The 26,973-nt window shown below is 44.6% G+C and overlaps 2 protein-coding genes across 2 annotated transcripts; both read right to left on the bottom strand.

Moving 5' to 3' along the window:
- Window positions 1-666: 666 nt before the first annotated feature.
- SST (somatostatin) lies at window positions 667-2,127 on the bottom strand. Its single transcript, XM_004745230.3, has 2 exons — window positions 1,874-2,127; window positions 667-1,037 (listed from the first exon to the last, which is right to left on the bottom strand). The coding sequence occupies exons 1-2, from the start codon at window positions 2,009-2,011 to the stop codon at window positions 825-827; spliced, it is 351 nt and encodes a 116-aa protein (XP_004745287.1). The 5' UTR covers window positions 2,012-2,127; the 3' UTR covers window positions 667-824.
- A 20,711-nt stretch (window positions 2,128-22,838) lies between these two features.
- On the bottom strand, window positions 22,839-26,516 carry RTP2 (receptor transporter protein 2). Its single transcript, XM_004745501.3, has 2 exons — window positions 26,247-26,516; window positions 22,839-23,355 (listed from the first exon to the last, which is right to left on the bottom strand). Exons 1-2 carry the CDS (start codon window positions 26,408-26,410, stop codon window positions 22,839-22,841), a joined length of 681 nt encoding a protein of 226 aa, XP_004745558.2. The 5' UTR covers window positions 26,411-26,516.
- Window positions 26,517-26,973: the final 457 nt, after the last annotated feature.

Consider the following 26,973-nt stretch of genomic DNA (forward strand, 5'->3'; position numbering starts at 1 on the left):
TAGATAGCATTCACCGAGTAAACTAATACTCATGTTTTTTGCAACCCATACTACTCTCATCTGCAAATTTAGAGCAAAAGTAATATCTTCCCCTGAGAAAAAAATTTAAGAGCTTCCTTTTAAAACATGGGCAGCCTTGTTCAGTTATGGAGAGGATTGTCAAAGAAGATACAAAGGCAGTGGTGTTTCTGTAGATAAATGTCCACAAATAAACAATTTTTTAAAGACTCAATACTACATTTTAGCTATTTAAGCCAGCTTCTTTCCCTCAGCTTCTAAATGATTCCTCCATTCCATTTTTCATGTGTTTTACATATTAGCCTGGTAGATAGTTGGATATTTCAGCCTGCTTACCCATTTACCCATAAACACTCATTTCAATATCTAATTTTAGTTGTATTTAATATGCAATTGGTATTTGCTGCAGCCTTACCCAATAATTGCCACTGAGTTAAAGTTAGAATTCATAGAGTTATTTGAAATTATTTGTTTGAAATGACCCAAACTCTAAGGCTTTCCATTTAGGACAGAACCTTTATTACCACAGTGAATTTTAAATATTATGTCTGTGAGATTTCGAGTAACTAAATCAAGTAACTTGACTGAAATCACAACTGAAACTAATCCCATATTATTGAACAAAAAGATACACAACGAGAAATCAAATTTTTGTTTTTCATAATTTCACCATAATTTTATTTGGTATTTACAGTCTTCAATTTCTAATGCAAGGGTCTTGCTGAGGACTGGGGGATTAGGGAAGAGGGATGAGGTTTGGAGGAAAGGAATCAGAGGTCTTGTATGGACAACAATAATTAATAAAGTTAACAGGATGTGAAAGTCTTCCAGAAGAAATTCTTGCAGCCAGCTTTGCGTTCTCGGGGTGCCATGGCAGGGTTTGAGTTAGCAGATCTCTGCAGTTCCAGCCTCATTTCATCCTGCTCAGCAGCCTGGGACAAATCTTCAGGTTCCAGGGCATCGTTCTCTGTCTGGTTAGGTTCAGACAGCAGCTCCGCCAAGAAGTACTTGGCCAGTTCCTGTAGAGGGTAGAAAGGATATAGAGAGAAGGGATGAGGATGATGGTGGGTGCTGGAGAAAAAGAAATGGCAAAGCCTAACTTGGGAAGCAGATTCAGCTACACCCCAAACCCAATTTTCACAGCTGTTCACTTTTGCACAGTTAAAATCAGTTGAGGATATAAAAATAAGGGTAGTTGCTATAATCACCGAGTTACACAGATACACTAAAAACACTCAAATGTTTCTGCGTGCTTCCTGCCTCTATAGATGTAACACATGCATACACACAAATAGAAGATTGTTAATACAGTTTTGCAAAGATAATATAGTGCCAACAGTTTAATTCAATTTCAATTCCCAGCTCATGAGCTACACACTGGAATTGTTCTTACCGTTTTTGCTAAGTTAACTGTGGAGAACGAGATCTTTCACAATCTTAAACATACTGTGTTTTGTCTGCAGGGTGCCCTTTAGCAACGTGGAGGGAGGAACTCCTCAGGAAGGGAGCCTTCAGAGGGCCGCTCTTTTTCAGCACCTGGGCCAGCACCTCCGCGTTCAGCCCTGCGGGATGGCTGCCTCATCCCTGCTCAGCTACCCGGGTCTTGGGATTTTCTTGAATGCCAGAGAACTTACCTGAACTGTGACCGACCGCGCTGACCAGGAAAAAAGAGAGATAAGAGGAGATTCTGGACTTCGAAAGTTTTCCTGAGAGCTTTGGGAGCTGAGGGACCCAGAAGAGCACCGAAACTCCTCAGGAGCACCTCCTAAATCCACCCAAAGGGGTAGGGTAAAGGCTAAGAGAAGATTGAGGGATTCGGGAGAGGGAGGGGAAGACGTCGAGGAAGTCTCCTTACCTGCTTCCCCGCGGCAGCAGCCAGGGACTTCTGCAGAAATTGACGGAGTCGGGGATCCGAGGGCGCGCCGGTGACACCGCCCAGAGCCAGGACAATGGACAGCGCGGCCAGCGCGCACTGGAGGCGGCAGGACAGCATCTCCGCGCCGGGGAAGCCAAGCGAGAGGACGGTTGGTCAAACTCTAGGAGAGGATCCGCAGGCAGCAGCGATAGCTCTGAAACTCGCCACTCCTAAAGCGGCTTGTGTGCTCTCCACCGGCTCCCCGCTTTTTAAACTCTCTCTCTGACGTCAGACGAGGAGGCGCCCCCAGATCTCACCAGCGCTTTTACGCACCATTACCCTCGTGAAATCAATCACAGAAGTAAGAGGAGGCTACACAATCCAAAGTGGTTTACTTAAAAAAAAAAAATTATAATCCTTCACCTACATAGGCCCACATGATTTTACACATACCACAGTATCTATACAATCTTTTATATTGTCACTGCTGTGCACACGCACATTCCATGATTTCACTCATACACATGCACACACACACACTAAATTACACATAAACCCCCAGCCTTGGAAGAAGCAAATGCTCCATCACACACCCCTGCAGACACAGAATATACCCAAACAACTCTGTCTTTCATCATACTCAAACATTTTAAGAGGGTCAGACAAATGCTAAAGTGTTTGTGTGGGAGAAGGGGGGATTCAGAATCATTCTTCTAAAAACAGATTTGAGATGGAATGTGGATGTTAGGAGTGAATCATTTCTTTCTCCATTATCTCTGTGAAAAAGTCTTGGAAATTAAGATGTGATGGATTCTACAAGAACTTCAGTTATTTCTACACCGGTGGAGAAAGTACCTGAGCCTCACCCTCCATCCCACTTTCTCAGCAGCTACAAGATTTCTGGTCTTCCTGCCTTTCTTCTGTGACAAAATATATTAAATATTTAAAAAGTGAGCCTGACTCCATTTTGGTGCCTCGAAACCTGGAGCTGGAAAGCGATCTCAGAAACCATCTACTAAACCTCAGAGTTGCTGAGTCTAGTGATGGGTAGTGCAATGCTCTGGCCCAAATGTTGCACAGCTTCAGCAAGGGCAAGATCTCCACATTTCAAGACCAGGGGTCTTCTCACTCAGCTCTAAGGTATCTATCAGATCCCTGGCCTGGAGGATCAGTTTTAGGTCAAGGACCCCCCACTCTGAACATGCAAAATCCAAGAACCCCCTGAACACATGTGACCACTATTCTGTGTCTATGTGGCAAGAGAATCAATAGATTCTTGGTCAGATCCAGAACTCCCCTGATCCCCACACACATTAAAAGGAAAGTTAAGAAATACTGTCCTAGAATTATGGTTGTAGTCTGGTTGGATGTTTGGTGTCCAGACCAGAGTTTCAACAGCTTCCCCCCCACCCGAAATAATTTGTTATCAAGGAAGAACTAGCTAATGTCCCAGCATGAACTAGATGATCTCTGCAGGCTCTTCCAGGGCTAACAGAGTATGTCCTTCAAGCTCATCAAAAGCTAAAAAGATATTCTCTGTCTCCAGGATTCAAGTGAATCAAAGAACTTCACCAATCCTGTCCCCAGCCATGCATCTTGTATATATTCTCAATACTGAGACCAAAACTACCATGTTCAAAGGCAGGAGGGTTTTGGAGGTATCCTGAATGGCTTGGAGAATTGTCACCATGTTCTTTTGTGTCTGTAGGCCAAGGCTGTGAGAAAGTCCACAAGGAGTGTTAACGTTTCCAGGGTTTGGCAGGTCCAGACAAGGCCAGCCACAACTGGGGCATTAAAAAGTCACTCACATGTGCTGGAATAGTCTAGGAGGACAATGAATCTGGGACAGAGGAACCCAACTTGGGAACTATATGTTCTTTTTCTCTATATATCCTGGAAACTCCTTGGCCCCTGACAGGAGACTCAGAATCCAGTTATATCAGCCCAACTGTCCACAGGCACCATTCCCCCCTCAACGCCCCAAATAATCTCATATCTCTTCTGGCCGAGACTTGGTCCTTGGTAGCCCCACTGAATAGAGAAGAAGAGTTTTCCTATAACAGCAGCCATCCCAGGAACAAACTGCAGCCCCACTCCCTTGCTCTGTGCTCTGGGATCTCTATGACTTCCCCTCCCCAGACTCCTGCTCCTCTCTTCCCATGTCCTTATCCTCTGCCTCTGTCCTTGCTTCTCATTCCTCTTTCTCCTTTTCCCTAACCTTTCTCTGACTTTCTCTCGGGATCTTTCCTATTCTATCTTTTTGTTTTCTCTCTATGCCCCCTCTCCTCACTCCTCTTCGCAGCTCTCCCTCTCTGCCATCATTTTCTGACTTCAGTCTGGTTAGAGCTGGCTCTCTCTCTCCTTCTCTGCACTTCCCTTCCCATCCAGCCTGGCTGATAACTATCTACCCCAACCTCTGCCTCTAGCCTCTCCCTCCCTCTCCTGCTTCTCAGGAAAAGTACTCAAGGTGTCTAGCTATGTAAATACTTACATGGGAGTAGTTGGGTCATGTTACTTCCTTCATAGCCCTGCTGAAGTGCTAGGGCTGTGGATAAGTTGATTTCTGGTATTTATTTTTGTTTGGTTTTGTTTTATAATCCTTGCATTGTTAAACATCTAAGAACCACTGGAGAAGAGAAGCCAGGACAAAAGGGGACAGGAATTCTTCCATGATCAAGCTTTGCATAAACATTGATGTAGCCCAGAGAGGAACCTCATACCTCCCTAACCTAAGCCCTCTGCAGCCAACCCCCAGAGCTTTTCTTCCAAGTACCAAAGCCTGGGAGGGGGAGAGGTTTGTGGTTGTACTGAGGAGCTATTTCAGCCCTTGGTCCCCAGGAATCACCTCTCCCCATCCTTATGCAGCCCTCTGTGGTTCACAAAGTACTTCCTCATCTGCACATTAGGGCATGCTAGCCCAATCTCCCAAAGAAGAAAATTAAGGGTCTGAGAGCATAAGTGTCTTTCACAGAGGCTCGCAACCAGGAAGTGGCAAAATCAGAGGGAGGGTGTTATTCCATGTTAGAATGTTTCACACCCCCCCTTGTTCTTAGGATGCAAGAGATACCTGGCTGAACAGCCTGCAGCCAGGAGCCAAGTGTCTACAGAAAGCATCCAGGTCTCTTCCATGTGATAGATACCTGGAAGCAATATCCCATCACCCTATGAAATGTACATTTGGGGGTGACTACTTGCCAATATGAGGCATAGAAACCCATTTTAATGAGAAAGAGTAAATTGTAAGCAGATATAGATGCTCAACCTTCAGCAATGCAGGGATGTACAAAGTGTCTGTACTGGGAGTTGAGAGACGTGGGTTCCAGTTCTGGATCTGCCGTGGTCCAGCTGGCCATTGCTTTCCTCATCTGCAAGATAAAAGGCTTGATAGGTAATTTTTGTGGTTCCTTCCAGCCTTAAAAATCAAAGAGTTTAAGTTCAAAGAAGTAAAGGGACAAAGTAGACTGCATTGTGATATAAAAATGCTGTTTCTTTCTCAAAATGAGGACTTTATATGGAAAAAGATTCTGGCTTTTATATAATATGAAGGAGGAGGCCAGTGCAGTGAAGCTTTCATAGGCCTGTTAGAAAGAACATTTGCTCTTGAGTCTTGCTTCTGCTACTGACCTGCCCTCCCCACTCTGGACCTCAGTTTCTCCTTCTGTAAAATTGATTCACTCAAATTCTTTGCACACATAAGTACTGAGAATCTGCACTGCTGAGAGGTCAATGATTTAGCAGTGAACTAGATAGACAAAGTCCTACTAAAGGAGACAAAACATAACCACATCAAATAATTAATATGCGTCCAAATTGATAAACATTAATGCAAGATATAGAGTGTGAAGGTTAGAGAATATCTTTCTGAGGAGGAAATATTTAAGCATTTAATATTTAAGCATTAAGCATTTCCTCTGAGGAGGAAGCATTTAAGCATATTAAGAAATATTTCCTCCTCCTAAGGAGGAAATATTTAAGGAAATATTTAAGATGCCTGAATGAGGTGAAGGAGCTAGCCATGTAAATATCTGCAACAAGACATTTCCTTGTCAGGTGGAAGAATAGTCAGTGCAAAGGCCCTGAGGTGGAAGCATGCTTGGTACATTCAAATATCAGCAACTAGATATCTAGTTGTTAAATATCTAGGCAAGGGCACTAGAACAGAGTAAGTGAATCAGAGAGGGCTAGCAGATGAGGCCAGCCAGCCAGGCAGGAGTCAGATCACATAGAACCTTGAAGGCTCTGTTAAGGAAATATTTCCTGGGGAGGGTAGGTTTGAGTAAGGGACTGACCTGATTTGATATTTTGAAACTAATGCCTTCTGCTAAGCAAAGAATTAATTGTAGAAGGGCAGGCATAGAAGCAGAGGCATAGCCTAAGAATCATTTAAGAGAAAACGGGAGTCAGAATGGAAGGGACACATTCTCCTTTAAAGAGTAGTGGCCCAACTGGTTGGCTGAACATAAAGGCATTTCATACCTCCCCAACCCAGGCCTCCAACAACAAGCCCCCCGGGGCCTGTATCCTTGAAAGAGGAGGTAGTTTGTGTTTATTATTGGGGACCATATTCCCCAGACTAATTCAGGCCAGAGAAGATGGCATTCAGGGCTGGAGTGATAGCCATGAGGGAAATGGGGCCTGATTAGGTTTGAAGGACATGCTGATGGCTTGTTTGGATATCAAGTTAAGGAAATGAGAAGAACCACTGGTAATCCCAAAAGACTAATCCAGACATTCTCTAAAATGTCTTCAAATCCCACAGATTCCTGAGAGTACAGGAAGTGAGTTTCTGACGAAGATTTCTGGATATTTTGCAAATGAAAAGCCATTTTATTTCCCAATCAGAAGAGGGTGAAAGGGGCACCTGGGTGGCTTGATCAGTTAAGCATCTATCTTTCTTGACTTTGGCTCAGGTCCTGATCTCAGGGTCGTGAGACGGAGTTCTGTGTTGGATCTGTGCTCACTGTGGAGTCTGTTTGAGATTCTCTTCCTCTCTCTCTACCCTTCCTGCTTGTGCTCTCTCTCTCTCTCTCTCTCTCAAACAAATAAATCTTAAAAGAAGAAAGATGAGGAAGGGGAGGAGGAAGAGGAGGAGGAGAGAATTTCAGGCTGTGGGAAAAGCAACATGGAATCAGAAAAGAGTCCTGGCTTGGATGTCTGAGGCCCCTAGACCTAAGTTCTCAGTTTTCTCCTGCTTCAAAGGGGTGTGATAATCCTTGCTTTTGCTAAAATAGGATTTAAGAACCAGCTCAGACAATGTAAGAGAAAGTGCTTGGTAACCCATAACACATGGTAAAAAATAAAGGCCTGTTTTTGTTGTTGTTACTCAGAGGAAGACAGCCAGTTGTGAGCCAAAAGGTGATAAAAATGAACCAGGTTTTGGGTGCTCATTGTCCCTGCTTATGCTCTGACCTGCCAAGGGAAGCAGGCGTGCCTCACACTGAGCACACGTGATTTGAAGGCCTAGGAAGATCTCTTCCATAGAAATCCAGCACACAGATACTGGAATTAATTCATTAGAAAATAGTCTCTTTTCTTTTATATACTTTTCCTTGGAGACATAGACCTCAAAACTCCATAGCTATTAACACTTTAGTGTGAATTCATTTATTGAATTGTCTCAGATTTATAGCTGTCTCAAGGTTTGACTTAAGTTGGGAGGAGACCAATTTGGAGTATATGACCCACCTAATAGAGGGCAAACTTGGTGGTTTGTGGCTTGGGTGATGGGGTCGTCTACGGTGAGCATGCAGACTTCTTGCCAAATGGTAGAGTACAGGAGAATTCCATAGGTACCTTCCTTCTATAGCAACCCTGTCACCGTGGAGCCCTAGAATGAAAACTTACAATCCTCTAAGGGCTTCTGTTGGGCTGCACTTCAGTTGGCAGAGTCCCAGCTCATGCCTCTATAGTTGCTGATGGTAGAGGAGTCAGACTTGCCTGCCAAATTGGCTTTCACCAACTTCTACAAAGCCTGGCCTAATGAGACTGTATGAGATAATGAAGCATGAGTGTGTTAATGAATGAAGGCTGTAAGGTTAACTTTTTCCATGAGAGAGACTGGGTGGTGACATCTCAGACTGGTCTCTTGCAGAATTTTTCTGTCTGGTCTCTATCCTGTCACTTTCCAGTTCAAAAGGTTTCAATGACTCCCCAGTACCAAGCACTTCAAATTCAAGCAGATCAGCCTGACAGTCATGTTCCTCAGTCCCTGACTTTCCTGGTCAGTGTCACTCTGTGTCGCTCTTTGTATCCCAGGCCTCCCAGTACCTCAGCCACCTGCTCATTCCTCTACACACCCTGAAGTGTCTTGAATCCATTTGTATGCACACACACCTCCCTCCACCTGGAACACATATCTGTTGACATAGGACAACTTATTCTAAGATGTTTACAAGAGTCTTTTAGAATCAATATGGCCTTCTCCTGTGCTCCTAGTAGAGACTCTCACAGATCACTTTATATTTCCATTTCTTGGGAATCTGTAAGAAGAGGAGAAACCTTGTCTCAGCTGTGTTTGTATCCTCCTCGGAGACCATAAAAATGTGAAGTACAGAGTAGTCCATAAAAAATATATGTTGGGATGAAGATAAACTTCTCTCTCCTTCTATGTGAGGTCTCTATGGATTCTGTAGGTAGGATAAACATCATGAACCTCATGAACATCATAACTGTGACTACAAGAAGTTCTAAGACTATTAGAAAACAGTCTCTTTTCTTTTGTATGCTCTGTATATCCCAACCCTAGACTGCTGACACTCTCAGGAACACATATCCATGCAGCCTTAGTCCTCCCTGAGCTTCAGAAAGAGAAACCTTTAAACACTGCTCAGTATAATTGTTCCTATATGCCATGAATGACGTGAAGGCATAATACAAAAATGTTAATATAGTGACTGAAAATTTAAGAGTTTTTACATCTCTTGAAAGGCCTAAGGAGGACATATCCATGATCACTGACATGGGCATATGTCCATGGCACACCATAGGAGTGAAGAGCAGTGTGAGCCCGTGTGCCACATTTAATGGAGTGTGTTAGTATCAAGTGGCCAAGGCAACAGAGGGCCCAGGTTACACAGCATGCAGCTGGGCTGATGTCACAACTCTTTCTGCCACTCCAACATTTCCCATCCCACTAGATGTAGGTAAGGAAACTTTGTCCCTAATTCTCCTCTCAATTTCCCCTTCTCATCGTGACTCCATCAGTCTTCCCAGAAGCCTCCCACTTGTTGATCTGTGACTTCTCTGCAGGGCTCCCCAGTAAAGTGACAAATGAGCTCTGCCCCACTGGGCCACCCAGAGAACACCTCTCCATTCTCTTTTCCTACCTGCCTCCTAAAAACAAGGTGTTAAATCTGGGGTCTTCCAGGCACCTTCCCAGGGCAGCCATCCGCCGGAAGAGTTGGGTCTGAGAAGTGAGGCGAGAAGCCAGAGCCCTGTCCCTCAGAATAGTACAGAACAGATTGTGAAGCTCCTCTTTGGGCTGATCCTAAGACCTGCACTTTGAAGCATGTGGCAGGGGCTACACAAACACAGAGATGTCCTGTGGAGAGAACGTAGCCCTACAGCTACTCCAATTTCCTCACACTCAAAACTACAAATATTCGTCTAGACTAACGATTCTTAAGCCTGACTTCACAACACGATTGCCTAGGAAACATTTTTAATGCACAGATGCTGGGGTGCCCCCTGCAAAGATTCTGATGCAGAGCCTGTATCTTTGAAGAACTCAATTCTAGAAAATGCTGGAGTCACAAACTCTGCCTCCACTCTCCCTCTCACCTCTCACTCTGCTCTGCCCCTTCTCCCTTTCTCTTCCTCTTGTGTTCTCCTTTCTCATATCCCTTCCTTGCTCTTGCCCCTGTCTACCTTCTCTCTCATCCTCTTAACTCAGTCATCCCCAACAATCCTTTTCACCTCCTGTGCCTGCTTTGACTGAGCAGAACCTGAGCTCAGTGGGCCTGGCTTTGCCTTTGGGGGGTTTACTACTGCCACCAAGCCTAAATCCTCCAGACCCCGCTTTGGCGATTAATATGTCAGGCCTTCATGCTTTGTGTCTCCATCGTTTTCTGGTTGTGCATTTCCTAATCCCATGAAACAAACAGACCTGCTCTTGCTGCCCTGGCTGAGCATAGCTGCTTTGGCTCCGGGAGGCAGATGTTGTTAAACTGAACTCTTCTGCCCTCTGCTGGCTTTATTGGTACATGACAGCTTCGTCTACAATTTCAGGGCCAGGTTTGGTTCATTTAATTCTGCCAACTTTTTAAAAGCACCCACTTTGCAGAGAGCACTGTGTTGGTCCCAGAATTGCAAAGAATTAGGCAAAAAAGACTCACTTTCATCAAACACTCGATTATTGAACACTTTATAACAGGTGCCGTGCTAAGGATTCAGAGATGACTAAAATTCAATCTTGGCTTCGAAAAGAAGTCACAATCTGATAAATGACACAGAATTTTGCCTGAGCCATAGAATCAAAGAATTTTCCCTAGAAATGATCACAGACACCTTCTGAGCCAGTGTTAGTCATTACAGGCTTCCCAAATTAGGCTTACAGCTTGCCGCACAGGGGACTCAGGGACAGCCAGGACAGGCAAGGGCATGTTGCAGAAATTCTTTCTGGACCTCTGTACAGGATTCTGCCACAGAGTTTCATAGCTACAAAAGGTCTGAAGGGAAAACTGAGTTTGAACACTGCAGATCTAATATAAACCACCCTCCTGCGTGTTATCCAAATGCCCTCCAGCCTCCTGAACTATACTCCCAATCCATTTCCCATTTATAGCTGGTCTCAGAATCATTGACCTACATAATCTCCCTTTTCACCCACTTGTCATTACATTTGCAAGGTTCCTTCATGAAGGGGAGACCCACCAAGGAGACCTCATGTGCGTCAGGAGCTCCCTTTTGCAGCCGTTTCCATCCTCATTCACTGCTGTGTCTGTCCAGACCCATCTTTCCCAGTGTTATGCCCAGGACCAAGAACACTTCCCTGGACCATCACTCTCTCCATGATGCCCCCAACGGCCATTTCCTTATACCGGTGATTCTAAAACTTTGGACTGCGCCAACACAAGAACAACATCTTACCCCATTATCCAGTGCACACATACACCTCTGCACATGTTCCTCAGAACAATACTTACCTTTAATACTGCAAGACCCCATCCCACCCTCCTTCAGATAGACATATCTGAATCAACTGAATTGCACTTAGATATGCAGTGGAATTTTTTCCCTGGGAAGTTCCCCAATGTCTGTATATGTCAGTTGGTCAAACTGGAAACCAGGCCTCGTATCGCAGTAGGAGTGGTGGGTGGTCGTGCTGATAAAAGCCTGGAGGAGTGCAGTGATTTGCCCAAACCACACAGTGTATTGGTAGCAGGTAGGAACTTGTCTGAATGCTGACAACACAAATATGGAGGGTTTGGGGGGTTTGGGGGTTTTCTTTTTCCCACAGCATCATGGGAAATCTACTCAGCTTTCAATCTTTTTACACCACTATCTTCTTATGCTCTCTTCCCCATTGCCCTACTTCTGCACTTCTTAGTCATAAATCTTTTATTATAAACTGATGAACCAATGAAATGCCCTGAGAAAAAAATAAACCCTTTGGCTCATCAACATGTGATAGCAGGGGTTAAAGGGAACAGGGTTTCTAAGAGGACTGGTGTAACAGGAAAGCTTGGTTCTTTGATCCAAGGAGAGGTGAAAGAGGTAAGAAAAGATTCCTGCAACCAGCAACAACCTTCTAGTCCTGTTCAGTCCTCAGATTCCATGCCCACCTAAACCTACGTCTTCCAGATCCTTCCAGAGTCCCATTTCCTTCTTTAAAAGAGGTTGGGCATTTCTGTATAGATCTAATTCTGGCAACTCCAGAGGACTGATGCAAACCATATATGGCTTTGTTCTTCTAGAACCCATAACCCAAAGCAGGAGACCTATGCATCTAAACAATTCTGAAATAAGATGACTATTTGTGTGTTGTTTTGTTATGTTTCATTGTAGTAATTACCTTACTCTCTAACAATATTTTGTATGCATGTTGGGCTCCTGGCAAAAGGGTTTTCCTCAACAGCAGAGACTATGGCTGATTGCCTGGAATGTATGAAATATTCACAAAATGCTGGTCAAATATAGAATGAATGTTGACCCTAATGTCTTTGACTATCACATTTACCCCCCCAATAATGCCTAAATTTACTTCTTCTCATATCATATTTCTCTCCCTCTCCTTTTTAATGGCACATTTAAGTAATCACATCTTGTGAATTCTAAAGGTCTGCATTTTGTTTTTGTTTCTCTCCATTGCTGTCATAGTAGGCCACCACTCTAATTCAGGACCATATTATGTCTCTTGTGAACTATTTTTAAAAACTTCCTAACTGGCCTCTCGTTGTTGGGTCTCTTCTCCAACTCCCAACCCAGTTCCTTCAAATATATTCTATACACTTGGCCTGATTCAACTTATAAATACGTATCTGATGATATCACTGTCTCCTTTCTAAGCTCCAAAAAAAAAAAAATCACAGCTTCCTAAAAAGAAAAGAAAAAAAGGTCCATGATCCTTTTCAGGTTTTTGAGACTGTCAGAAATGTGGTTTCAACTTCTTTTTTTTTTTTTTTAAAGATTTTATTTATTTTATTTGACAGACAGAGATTACAAGTAGGCAAAGAGGCAGGCAGAGAGAGAGGGGACGAAGCAGGCTCCCTGCTGAGCAAAGAGCCCGATGCAGGGCTCGATCCCAGGACCCTGGGATCATGACCTGAGCCAAAGGCAGAGGCTTCAACCCACTGAGCCACCCAGGCGCCCCTGGTTTCAACTTCTTAAAGTTTGGTTTGCACCAATGTTTCACCCTCTAGAAAATACATGGGCTCACCAGTCCCTAAACTGGCCATACACTGTAGTCTCTCTTAAACTGCTCATCCTGGTCCAAGTGTCTGCAGGACCTGTGTGCACATTTCCTTCTTTCAATGTCTACTTGCTCCTCATAGAACATTTCCCATTTCATATTTTCCAAGGAAAAAATGAATCCAGAGACAGTGCCCTCTCTAAAAAAAAGTACAAAATTATGAATACAAAATTCTCTCCTATCATCAGGGAGAAAGTGAATAGAGATTCATAGAACAAAATTATTGAGCCTTATTGAGCATAAGGGATCCTGAGGTGGGTGCTCTAGAAAACTGCCAAGCAGGAAGACAATAAAGATAAATGTAAAATGCTCCTCATGATCAAGAAATTTATAAGGCAGCAGGAGATTCCAAGATATGCTAATAGCTGCCATTCGAGATAGTGTGGATTTGTTAAGTGTAGGCTCACAAAACAGGGTGTGAGAATGTGCTGGATGACATCCTTAATTCTGTCTCTAGGCATCTGAGACAGCTTCCTAAAAGATGGGCATTTTTTGTTGTTCTTGGACTTGAAGGAGGGGAGTAAACTAGTTGTTGGTGAAGAATGAGGACCAGAGAATTGCAGCCTTGGACATCAAGAATGCCAGGGATGCATGGTGAGTTTGGGAGGCAGCACTTGATGCTATGTGACTGAGGCTCCAATGTGCAGACTAATGAACTAGGGCCCTGATGTGTTCCTGGTGGTCTGGTTCAGTTCCTAGTGACCCAAAATTCAAAATAGTCATGGGTGGCTTTAAGAGCTAGGATGTTTATTTCTCTCGTGCATAAAATTTCAGGTTGATGATCCATGGCTGATAAGGTATTTGGTGGTATTAGGTACTAGGTAACTTCTGTCTCTCTGTCATGTGTGGTTTTGGCCTCATGACCACAGATAGCAGATCTGTGTTGAGGCAGCTGGCTTAACTCCCCCCCCCCCAAAAAAAATTAAAGGTGAGGAGAACAAAAGACACATGGTCATCATAGTCATCATCTGTGGGAATAACAACAGATCCCAATCCATATGTTTTGCTTTTGGTGTGCCTTTGACACACTCTTATTGAAAGGTGAGTTATTTACTCTCTCTCTGAAACTGGGAAAATTTTGTGATTGTTCTGATTGAATATGGTACGCTGACACTATGTGATTGCCAAGCTAAGTCACAAAAGAAATTTTAAACTTTGCTTTCCTCACTGGGATTCTCATTCTTGACACCTTCAGCCTGGTGGCTCAATAGCCCACATGAAGGAGACTCTGGACTCCATGAAAAAAGTTACCCAGCCAGCCCTCCATGCTTCAGCTCCAGCAACTGAGTGCAGCTGCATGAGAGACAGCCAGTCGGAAGCCCTCAGTTGAGTTCTTTCTGCCCTCAGCAGCCATGAAAGATAACAACTATTACTATTGTTTTATGCCACTAATTTTCTCTTAAACAGCCATCTGATACCTAAACACTGTCTTTTAAGGAAGTTTCCCCAATGCTTTTCATTCTGTGTAACTTACGTCCTATTGGCCAGAATTTAGTCACAAAGACATAACTTACCTGCAAAAGGTCTGAGATAAGTAGGCTTTATTCTAGGAGGTTGTATGCCCAGCTAAGAGCCTACTACTGTGGAAAATGGGACAAAGGATTTTAGGAGAGAACTAGTGGTCAGTCACACCTAAGAAAAGAACTCTTTGAAGGACCAGAGATGCATGAATACAATGTACTAATTTTTTTTAAAAAATGGTTACTTAATGTCACCTAATATGTATCTAAATCTATAAGGTTATTTATTTACTATCTTGATCTAGTGAAAATTCAAGTAAGTTTACAGGAGTAGAATTTTAAAATCCAAATTAGAAGTTATACCTTCAGGTTCAAGGTGGTACATGTCAGCCAATGTACCTATCCTCCGAAACTTTTAAACTTTCTAAATTCCCTATGGCATAATCAAATGTAAAGTAGAAAGAGAGAGATATCTGTATTCACTGGGAACCACAAATGTTACATTCCCAAAATGCTGAGAGATATATGTATGATACCATGGTAAGCCCAATGCCACTGAATGCGGACCAATCTGTGGATCTCCATATGCAAAAAAAAGTTCACCTCAGCACTAAGAGGAAAAGATCACCTCTCCTAGCAGAAGAGTACCTATTCATCTTTCCAGGCTTGGAGTGGCAAGGGCAGTGGAAGGACAGTCACAGGGGGCAAGTCTCCACCCCACTTCTGGAACTACACCAGGTCGCTACACAGGAAGCATCTAGTCACTGCTCTAATTTTGGATTAAACTTGCAGAAAAGTGAAGCAAGGGAATACCACTATTAAAGTCAACTTCTAATAAGGTATTCCTGGCAGTCAGCGAGAGAAGCAATTCTACAACAACAAATTGATTTTCCACAAAATACAGAAAAGGACAGTTTTGCCATACTCCTATGGCCATGCAGGGTAGCTACATCTAAGGGAGACTCCTTCCCTATCAGCCCCTTGATAACATGACCTCTCTTCCAGTAAACCAAACTTCTAGGAAATAAGGCATTTTTCTTCTCCTTTTGTCAGAGACCAAATAATTTGAAGAGACACGACACAGTCTATAACAGAACACTCCCTCCATCTCCCTGCTCTAAGCATCGGGGGAGAAAAGTCATTAATTATATGAAAAATTATAGTTCAAACACATAAAGACAATCTAAAAAATCAGAATAAATGTCTCCCTCTCCTCCGTGGATGACGTTACTACAAGAAATAAAACAAAACAAGCAAAACCTCAGAAACTCTCTGCACTGTATTCTCTACAAGATTTGTGAGGCTATTGTACACACACACACACACATACACACACGTTATATCAGGCAATGTAAAAGAAAGGAAAAATTAGGTTGATAACAAAATTTTTCTCTGTCTCAATAAGCTCCAGAAGACATTGAAATGATGCCACCAAGTTTTGAGACAAAATAAATAAATAAACAAAGTATTGTGATCACAGAATATAATCTTAGCCAAGCTATTCTGGGGAAATAAAAGCAACAGAAATCTTGGACAGCCAAACCAACCACAGCCCCTCTCTGAAAATACTTCTCATAAAAGTGCTTCAAATGAAAGGAAGAAAATAAATCAAAATAAAGACCTCAAAAGTTGGGTGGGCTTGCATAAAGATGGTGAGGAGAAATAAAATTTTAAATTTAAAAGTCAATTTCTAAATTAACATTATGAAACATACTGCATGTGTCTAATACAGTTCTTGAAAGAAACCATATAAGCCATAAAGGATTTTCTTAATTTAGTAATAAAATATTAGCTCATTCTAACAAAACTGGAAATCCAAGTTGGCAGGGAAGAGGGTATGTGAAATTTGTCCCTATTCTACCAAAAGAATTAATAGCTTATGTAACATTCTTGAAATAGATTCAAGAATATGGGTAAAAATACATTTTCCAAAAATGTGAATATGATCAGTACTAGAATAGACATTTGTTGTTAATTTTTTTTTTCTTTTTAGAGGGGGAGGGGGGGGGCCTGAGCAGGATGGAGGGCAGAGAGGGATGGAGAGAGAGAATCTTAAGCAGGCTCGACACCCAACATGGAGCCGATTGTGGGACTCGATTTCACAACCCTGAGACTGTGATCTGAGCCAAAATCAGGAGTCAGATACCTAATCTACTAAACCACTCAGGTGCCCCTGTTGTCTAACTTTTTATGGGAAATAAAATTGTTAAAAGTCTACCCATACTATAAAATAGTTTGTTAAAGGATTACAAAGCATGAAATAGAAATAATTTTTACATGAAGTTGCACTCCTTAACTTCTAAATAAAGACAAATACATATATTTCATTTTTATCCTAAGATTTAGAAACACCCTTTTAAAACATCTAAGTCCTTAAATTTTATTTTACTTGATTAATTGTTCGGTTTTCTGAGTTAAATATCTCAGAGTCAGAAAAAACTCTTTCTACGTATTTTTGTTTTTGAGTTCACAGAGACATCCGAACACCCCATGGATACTAGAAGAAGTGATATATAACCTCCTTGTCAATTTCCAAAGACCACAAGAAACACACGTGTTACCAGACAAAGTTGGGTTTTTTGATTGATTGCAAAGATCAAGGATGCATTTAGCAAACTTGAAGCATCTCAGTAAGAGGGCATTAGAAAAGACACACTGTAGCACTGGGGCATGTGACAGGTGGGGGAAGGTTTGTGCAAATGGGCAGCACTCTGGAATGGATATTATAAGAAAGTGGGGATAATTCTATGATGGGATATCTTAATTACTCTTATCTACAAGGCCAGGAGATATGACTGGTAAAGAAATAGTGGCCATTCATATTGGCCACGATGGGGGGTTGTTTGGTCATCTTTTGCAGTTTGAACAATGTGCATGCTTCTGTTTTTATTCAGATACAGTTACAGAGTGGTCTTATGCTTGACTCAGCATCACCCCAGAAAGATCCAGTTGAGGTTGGTGTTTTATGAAGTGTTTGTGTTCAACAGGTGAACACCACAACCAGCTGTGAATGTTAGGGCAGCTCCCAGATGCCAGAGGCTGCTTTTCTCTTTCTCACCTTTTATATAAGCACTTACTGATGTATAAACACACACACACACACACATCAAAAGTTTTGCATATTTCATTCTGTTAGAAACATTTTCTTCTGTTAGAAACATTTATTCTTGTTCAATGTATCTATAATGGATATGGACATATGTATAGTCAAATATTTAAGGAAGTAATTTGTTTGAATTATAGTTATAAAAAGGAGTAAAAAAGGAAAAATCATTTGTACCATAACTGTCCTCAGTTGAATTTAACATATGTGAACAATTGGGACCAGAAACAAATTGCCTACTTTCATTGATCATTAAAATAGTTAATTGACCTTATTTCAGTATTGAATAAACAACGTTTTCTGTTATGTCACTGAAGTTAATAGCTTTGTGATCTGCAGCCCAGATTCTCATTGCCCGCAGAGCACTTGAAGACATCCTTCATGTCTATCCCTAAAGCGGAGGCTGAGAGTCTTCTCAGCTGCTGGGGAGAGAGAGAAGTGTGGATGGAGATTGCAGTGAGGGGAGATTAAATGCTTCCTCTCATTCACAGGTGGTGTCAGGTACAGCACCTGCAGCCATTCTAATGCTTCTAGGAGGCACCAGGGTAAGATTGCTGTTCAGTATTATCTTTTCATTTTCTTTTAAAGACAAGTTCTAGGGGCACCTGTGTGGCTCAGTCTGTTAAGCATCTACCTTTGGCTTAAGTCATGATCCCAGAGTGCTGGGATCATCAAGTCCTGCATCCGGCTCCCTGCTCAATGGGGAGTCTGGTTCCCTCCCTTCCTCAACCTCTCCCCCTGCTCATGCTCTCTCTCTCTCTCTCCCTCTTTCCCTCTCTCTCTCTCTCTCTCTCTTTTGCCTTCTCAAATAAATAAATAAAATCTTAAAAAAAATTAAGACAAGTTCTAAAACTAACAATAAAATGTTTACCATAAATCAAAATATTCTTCCCTCACTCCTTACTTGAGCCAAGAAAACCATTTTTACCCAATTCCAGGCTACCTTGTTTTCCACAAGGTAGGAAAGTCAGATACTAGTTAGCCTTTTTGCTAGCCTTGTTCCCAGATTCCTCTTGTGCTCTATCCTCCTGACTTCTTCTTGGTACTTGGTTGCTTACTGCTTCCTGGATATGAAATGGGTTATTCCTGTCTCCCTCCCTGGGGCTCCCTAGTCTTGACCTCCCAACCACTTCCATACATCCTTCAAGACATACCCACTGCATGACTCCTCTTCTAAGAAACCAATCCAAGCCCCGAGCCCCTGAAACATGATTAGGTTGTCTTCTCTCCTAGCATAGCATTGATTAGCGCACATTATGGGTCCTCCAAGTCAGAAACTGTCTGATTACCTTTGTGATCGTGGAACTTAGGACAAGCAAGCAATCAAATAGAGTAGATGTATATTGACTTATGGAAGAAAATATAACTCTATAACCATAGAATATACCCCAATACCATTTTTTCTGGGTTTTTTAATGAGTTTATACTGATCCATTCCACTGTATCCTTGGACTAGTACCCAGATCTTGAGTCTTGGCATCACATACTTTTGCATGCTTTACTGTACTCTTCATCAGGGAGTCTGCAGACTGCCAACCAGCAACCAATGCATGCTATCTGTGCTTATTCAATGGTATAAAATCACCACAAAGATGTACATGGGGGTTACAGAGCATTGCCTTCCTATAACTCCTAGTACTTGTAGGATATACACAGATGTAGTTGTAGGATATACACAGACACCAAAAACTAATAATAAGAAGAAACATCTCTTTCCAGGTCACAAAGGCCACATGAGAAGTGGGGTACAAATATTCATTCCCCATAACAGCATCAGAGGCACATGATCATTGGGCTAATCTTACACTGAATGTCTACGAGAGGTCTCCTAAACTTCCTGTCATCTATTCCAGTAGACATTTTTCAGACTTCTCTGTTACCACGTTTCTAGAAATCCAGCCTCCCTTTCTGTCTTCAGTTATTGGTCTGAAGTCCAGATGGCATCCAGATGTTAGAGGGTGGCTCTGCCCTCTGGGCAAGGTGCTGGGGGTCTCAGTACCTGTCATGTTTTAAGCCATACAGGCTTATCTCGTTCTTCATTTGTTGGCCATCTGGGTTCCTCCACTAACCAGCTCCAAGCCTTGCAAAACTAAACATCTTGCTCAGACTCATTTTCCCCTCTGTAAGTGAGGATAATTACAGTGTCTATCTCAAGAGTTGCTAGTAAGGGTTTGAGATTATACATAATAGCTGGCAAAAGTTAGTATGTACTTCCCTCCCAATTTGGGGGTACCACAGTCCACAAAACATACACAGGATGGTTCTTGGTGGGAGGGAAGGTGTGGGAGATTTTACTGCATCCAAGACAAGAAATTAGTCCATCAACCTTCTGATTAAGCAGTTACTGTGTGCCAGGTACTGAGGAGAGGTAAGTGAAAAACAAGTGACTGTGGTTAGCAGACACATGTGCAGACAGCAGTGACAACACAACATGACAAGCACAGTAGCAGAGGCCGTCCCACGGGGGTGAGATGCGAATGAAGTCTTCACACAGGAGCTAAGGCTCCAGCTGACCCTGAAGAAAAGGCTCCTGAAAGGCAGATGGGGACAGGGTTCCTGGAGAGTGGACATCTCAGTTTGAGGAGCACTGGCTTGTTGGGACTGGCAGGATAACATCGTGACCGAGAACTGAAGTTCTAAATCAGAGAGACCCTGGATTTCAACCTTACCTCTGGGACCTACTCACTGGGTTCACATGAACCAGCGTCTGAGCCTCAGCCATACTAAAGATGATAATAGTGTCTGCCTCAAATGGTTGTTTTCAGAACAGATGATGTACACAAAGTACTTAGCATGGCACCTCACACACAGTAAATTATAATAACAACTGCTTATTGAGCTCCTTCTCAATGAATGTTCTTGTATTATTATTATTACCTAGAAAACGAGGCATGCCTAGCTAATGAGACTAAGTTTTGTCCATTAGCAGGAAAGATCTCTGGAAGAGTTTAAGCAGTGAGCTGACTATATCTGATTGATAGAAATCACTAGAGAGTGATAGAGGGCAGGGCAGACTGTCTGAGGGGACGTTAGAAGTTTGATGACTATTAAGGAGGCTGCAGAGTCAAGGAACACCAAAGGATGAGTCTGGGCAGCCAGAAGTGGGAAGAAAGAACGGAGACCAAGCCAGAGGAACTTGGGAAGAACAATCAACAGGTCATGTTCATTGATCCATTTGTGCAGGGACGGGTAAGGAAGGCAGCCAAGGAGGATTAGGAGATAACTCCTAGATTTCTAACAAGTGGAAGGAACAAGTTTGGATGGCAAAGTGAAGAGATCAGTCTTCGTCATGCTGAGGGAGCTCCCAGGGATCAGGCCACTTGGTCTGTGGGCCTGGAGCTCGGTGGCAGTGCTCCTAGAGCTACAAAGACTGGGAGTTCCCAGGCATGAGAACCTACCACGTGAGCATGTACATGGTACCCAGGAAGACCAACAGAGAGCCCCCAGGGGAACCCCGGTGTGTAAGGGAGGGGAGAGAGAGGGAATATCACAACAGAGAGGAAACAGAAAGGGGAGGATGAGGCACAACTGCCGTCACAGAATTTTCCAGAAGGAGGTATAAGATGCAACATCTAGAGCAGGTGAGACAGGCAGAAGTGTGGCTGACCCCCAGAAGCCACCCTGTGTCTGCAGTTGAGCAGCACCCCACGGGGCATACACTCTTCCCAGGCCCAGTTCAGCATTCTCTGTAGCTAACAGAAGTGAACACAATGTCTCGTGCCCCCAGTTCACAAATGCTCTGGTCTCCTGTACCTCTAGTGTACCCACCAAAGAGAGGTAGCTTCTTCCAGACGGCCTACCTTTCTGCGCCTACAAGTCCAGAGGGGAATTCAGACAAGACGTCAGAGCCCCCCTGCTAAAGCTGGAGAATAAAGCCAGCCTGATATCAAGTGGCCAGGTGGGACACAGTGTCCAAATCAACCCCCCTCTCCAAATGTAGCTAGCTGGACACACCAGCCTTGAACCTCATCATCACTTCTTAGAAACCACTTGGGATAGATGCTCTAAGGGTGGGCTATGGAAAGGTGTGAATGTCAGGAAAGAATGAGGAGTGTGAATAAGAGAGTTTCTGTTTCCTATTCCAGACAATAATAAACACAAGGTCATCTCACACCGAACCATGAGTCAAATTGCCCAAGTCACAGCTATGCCTAAGAAAATGGGCATAGCAAATACATTCCCCCTAATGGGGCAGTCTCATGGACTGGGAAAAGGAGAAGGTGCTAGCAGACAGGTACTGTCTGCCTCCACTACTCATGCTTCCCCTTGGTCATCACTTTCTCTAGATGGAGACACATAGGTCCACTGTACCTGAAAGATTCTAGATCTGCTTAATATGACACTTCCCAGGAACAGGATAGCCATAGAATTGGCTGAATGGTACTTTTATTCAAGATGGCAGAGGAGTATTTCCCTGCATTGTGTAATTAGTGGTAATTAGCTGTAGCTCACACACTCCTTTAAAACACAGAAATATATTCTCCAAGACACCCCCCCCCATACACCCCCCCCCACACACAGTGAAAGCAAGAGAGATTGAGTGCCATCATCTTGTAGTGGATTTCAACAGGGTCCTCCTTCCCAGGAGATAAGTTTAGACAAGACCGGGACCCACAAATCCCAATCCACTGAGAGCCAGAAACACAGAGATTACAAATTTATTTGTGTATCTCTAACACACCTCATCCCTACCTGTCCCCGTCCCTAGAAGGCTCCATGATACATCCTTTAAACCTGTGCCCCCCTCTTATTTTTATGAATTCACATACATTGAAGTGAGATTTTCAATCTCTAGACTAGTGCTGTCCTGTAGAAATTTCTGTGATGATGTTCTATGTCTACATAGCCCAATATGGTAGCCACTCACCACACATGGCTACAGAGCACTTGATATGTGGCTGGTGCAACTGAGGAAATGAATTTGTAATTTTATTTCATTTTAATTAATTGAAATGTAAATAGTCTCATAAAACTAGTGACTACCAAAGTGGAGAGTGCAGCTCTAGCACCAAAGCCGAAATCTGAAACTTTCAGAATGGTGGGAGCAGACTCTCCAAAAGAGGGACTAAATCAAGATGCACTGAGTATTGATGTATGGGAGGGATCACTGCTACTCCAAGGGGAACAGTGGCAGGTCAGAGGCTGAACATGAACCTGAGATGAGGCCAGGGCACGACAGGACCTACTAGGGTCCCAATGGGGTGTGGGAGATGGAAATGGAGCGACAGGTGGGGTAGAGATGGGGGCGGAGGAAGTGGAGGGAGAAGAGACCTCCCTGTGGGTTTACTACTACCACCAAGCCTAAATCCAACTTAGACCCCCCCTCTGTAAATTTTAATGGAAGGACCATTATATATCCCCGAGAGCAAACCTCCCATTTTGCAGAGGAATAAACTGAGGCCAAGAGAGAGCTGTCCAAAGCATATGTTGACTCTGCAGAAGAATCACAACCAGAACGGTTTCCCCCACTCCCAGCCCACATGCGCGGCTCCACTAAAAGAAGGAAGAGCCGCGGAAGGAGAATTGCAGGTAGACAATGAGCAGGCAAAGGGAGGCCCCGATGAGGCACCAGCGAAGGGAGAAGAAGTTAAAGCCCGAACCCTCCTGGGTGCTTGGCTTGGAGGCCCCTGAGAAGGTGTAGGTGGTCGCCTCCTCCTCCAGCAGCTTCTCGCTGGGCTTCCAGTGCACGATGCCCTCCTGGCAGGCCTCGCAGAACTCGCTGCGGTGCGGACCCCCGTCGGGGCGGCTGGCCACGTGGATGCGATACTGGCCGCCATCTTCATCGTAGCACTGCTCGCGCAGGCTGGTGATGAGGTTGTCCACCAGGCCCTCGATGTTCTCCTCCAGCATGCTCGACTCGTCCAGCCGCGCGGTTCCGCACTGGTGGCACAGCTGCTTGAAGACGCGCATGCGCACCGAGCCCGCCCGCTGGGCGCGGTCCAGGTACATGTGGAAGAGGATGACCACGTGGGCTGACTGCCAGGTGTGCCAGCACCAGGAGCAGTGGAACCTGCGGGGAGGGGAGGGAAGGATGGAGAGGGTCCGCCTCCCTCCCAGCGACAGCCTGCCCTGGAGGAGCCCAGAAAGAATGAGTCCTGCGTGCCTGTGCCTAGAGGTAAAGGCTGTTTGTTGGCTGTCCCTTGGGTTCCTTAGCGCTCCACACGCTCTGCCTCCTCTCAGTGAACTCACCTGGGACTCGAGCAGTGTCCTCAGGAGCCTGGTACTGGAGCCATCTGGCTTCTAGCAGTCTCTCCAGCCTGCACCCTGCACACCTTCCTGTGGCCTCAGCAACCCTTGAGCCTAATGAACTCAGGACATGCACCTGTACCTGCATAGGGCTCAACCCTCAAATCTGAGCCTTATTTTTCATCTGTGAATTGCAGGATGATGGTGTCCAATAAGCTCCTTTCACTCAGACCCCCTGTCTCTACCTGTCTCACTCATGCATCCTGCCTGCTCTGGGGAGGAAAGGAGATGCTTGAACGACTTGAGCATGGACCACCAAGGATAATTCAGAGAATAACCTCCAAGAATCCACCAAAGAACCCACCAGACGGACTGGTGGAAGGGTGATGGACCATGGATGGGTGATGGACCAACAGGGGGAGGACTAGAAAGTTTGCTCCCTGTACCTTAACAAAGAACACCCTCTTACCCATTGACAAATCATCCCTAGACCCCACACTAGCCTTGCCACAGAGACTGGAAAATGGATGCTAGTCTTCAGCCTCTTCCACACACATGCACAGGTGCACAGTTACATACACACAGGCCACACTTGAGACAAAGTGGGCCCCCTTGAGTCCCAGCTTTAAGCTTGGTGGGAGGAAGTGGTCTGGGACTCATAGCCAAGCCCCACTCCCTCAAGTGTCCCTTGCTCACCTTCAGTGATGGAACACTCGTTGCCTCCAGGACAGTCCCTTCCTTCCTGCGAGGAACCTCTTCCAGAACCTGTTAGAACTGCTTTACAGTAGAGCGTCTACTGGGTCTGCCCTCACTGACGACTCTCTCTGGGTCCCCTGTATAATGGCCCAAAGGACTTCTGATGAGGATCTCAATTCAGTGCAACAGACACCACTTAGTACCTATGTAATGCCAACCACCACACAGTCCAGGCTGTGGAGTAGAGATGAAGCCAAACCTGACCCTGAGGCCTGGATCCCATGGACAACATAAGCACAGAACACTTTCAGTATAGCCCAAGGCCAGTATAGCCCACTGGCCAGTGAAACAGCCTGATTGGTCCCCACTCATATTGGGCCAGAGCTGTGGGACACCAGGATTAAGCTTACAAGGAGACTTACAAAGAGAGTGAGCTTGTGTGTAGAGTAACATAAGAGCTGCAGTTCTGAAGGCCTGCCTGAGGCCAGCTGGGAGCCACAGGTCACCAGCCAGGAACAGGACTAGCGGAGACTTGAGGCAAGGAGCAGCCACAAGTCTGTGGAGCTCAGCCCCTAATCCCCCAGGCCCCTGGGCTCCTGGGCCCAAGTTCCCAGCCCTTTGCAACAGCCAACTCAGGAGCTTTGTGTGTTCTGTCTCCTTCTTTTACAGCTTTTTAATCAAACCAATGCAGAGTTGTTTCCTCTCCCTCAAGCTAGATCTCAGACCTTCAATTTCTAAACAGCAGATCTAGTGCAAGGGACCTTAAAGATCATCTAGTCAACCTCATTTTATTGGGATGAAACAGAAGCAGAGAGAAAGAGAGCTCTCCATGTACACACAGCCAGCCAGAGACAAAGCCAGGACCCAGTGTATAACAGGTGCACAATAATGTTTCCAGAATTGATGTGAATTGAAATAAACCAACCAACCTCTGCCTCTCTGTCTTTTGTCCCAAAGACAAGTTCATTCTAACATTGATAGGTCTTAGAACAAGAGTACAAACAGAAGCTCCCCACCCCACAGCCTGCCCCCTAGTGCCACCCCCATCAGCATGCCTCACCATAAAACATGCATGAATAACCCACTCTTTGTGTTTAAGTTCTGCGTATCCACATCCCCAAAATATAGCCACCTGTTGGCCTCCCTGAGGGCCCCGGGAACCATCTTTCCCTGAATCAGTGGACTTGGGGAAGAGGCCTGCATAGGCCCTGAAGGTGAGTTTGAAGCAGCTTGGGCAGGGAATTCTGTGGTTCTGATCCCAAATCACAGTCTAGAAGAAGGAGAGGCATGTGGGCTTCAGATGGATATGTCCCCTTAGCCTCAAGGACTCCTTGCACTATGGAAAGCATGAGATTCATATGAGGTATAGGACACTGGACTTTAAGGACCTAAGGGAAATTGTGTCCCAAGCTAAGTCTTTTTGTCGCAGGCCCATAGACAATAGAGCTGGAATGGTTTTAACTGGTCACCTAAGGCCAACTTTCTGGTTTTGTGAATGTGAAAATTGGGGGGAAGGGAAAGGGAATTTTTGCCAGTTCATAGAATTAGTTAGCCATAAAGGCAGTTTCTAGAACATAGCAGGTAGACAATAAATGTTTTTGTACTTAGGTCAAATTAGACTAAGTTGACTAAATAGACCTAGGAGCAGAGCACAGGCCACAACCCTAAGCTAAAGGTTTTCCCAGTGGACCTCATGGCCTCTTCCCCTCAGTCCCCATTATTCTTTAAGAGATTATGAAAATGTGAAAACATCTAAAATGTCAGAGATTGTAAGGACATTTTAGCTCTTTGTTTAGTAGAAAACCAAGACCCAGAGACAGAAAACAACTTGCCAAGGTCACCCAGGGAGTCAGTGGTACAGCTGGGATTAGAACCTAGGCCTCTTTGACCCCCTTGGAAGTTCCTTCTCTGTCCTCTAACTAGAGCTGACCTTAGGACCAGGCTCCATGGATCTCTCTGCCTCCCCTTGGAAGATGCCCCCAAGGCTGCCTGTAGACCCCTCCCACCTGGGCTGCTCACCTGCCCGAGGCATGCTGTTCCAGGTACTGCTTCCAGCCTGGGGCCAGCTCGTTGGGCTTGAGGTTGGGATCTATGATGAGTTCCCAGCTATCAGCTGGCTTGGCCACCTCCATCTTCTCATAGAAGACCTTCTTCCACTCACAAGTGGTCAGGCTGGTAGACATGGTCCTGGTCGTAGGAAGGGAAACTTGAATTCTGCCTGAGTGAGCACACAGAAAGAGCCTAGATTGATGCAGAGCAGTTCAGTGTTTGTGGTCTGAAAATACTCATCAGCAGGACTAGGTGGAAACAGGACCCAGCACTATCCTTTGTCACCCTGGTACCTGTTTCCATGGTAGCTGGGCTGGGAGCCAAGAGCCAGGCCTGGGGAGGAGGGAAGTCCCAGGAGAGAGCTCCAGGGACCAAAGCTGGGCTGGGAAGGCAGGGTTGGGTGGAAGGGGCAGGCTGGGAGGCTCAGACCCAGATCACAGCCACCCAGGCATTCAGGGGTCTTCCCCTCCTGCTTCCCCTACTGTTTCACCCCACTGACCTTCCAAGTATCTTATGCACTGTGTGCTATAGTGATTATGACACCCTAAGGAGCCAAAGAGAAGCAAGGGCTGAGGGAATGCAGAGCCTGCAGCTCACACGCCTCCTTATATGTGGGGACCATCATTCGCTATTTATAATTCATCAATTGCTTGACCTGTGTGCTGGCCAAAGTGGGAATTAACTCCCCTCCTTTCAG

The sequence above is a fragment of the Mustela putorius genome, unplaced genomic scaffold (assembly GCF_011764305.1).
Source record: "Mustela putorius furo isolate JIRA1106 unplaced genomic scaffold, ASM1176430v1.1 tig00003834_pilon_pilon_pilon, whole genome shotgun sequence".
NCBI classification, from domain to species: Eukaryota; Metazoa; Chordata; class Mammalia; order Carnivora; family Mustelidae; genus Mustela; species Mustela putorius.

Bases quoted from the DNA above. Each gene is read 5' to 3' on its own strand.
- SST (XM_004745230.3), bottom strand. From the start codon at position 2,011: ATGCTGTCCTGCCGCCTCCAGTGCGCGCTGGCCGCGCTGTCCATTGTC. The intron at 1,038-1,873 runs GTAAGGAGACTT...TACCCTCTACAG, and splicing joins CTGCTGCCGCGGGGAAGCAG to GAACTGGCCAAGTACTTCTT.
- RTP2 (XM_004745501.3), bottom strand. From the start codon at position 26,410: ATGTCTACCAGCCTGACCACTTGTGAGTGGAAGAAGGTCTTCTATGAG. The intron at 23,356-26,246 runs GTGAGCAGCCCA...CCCTCCCCGCAG, and splicing joins GAACAGCATGCCTCGGGCAG to GTTCCACTGCTCCTGGTGCT.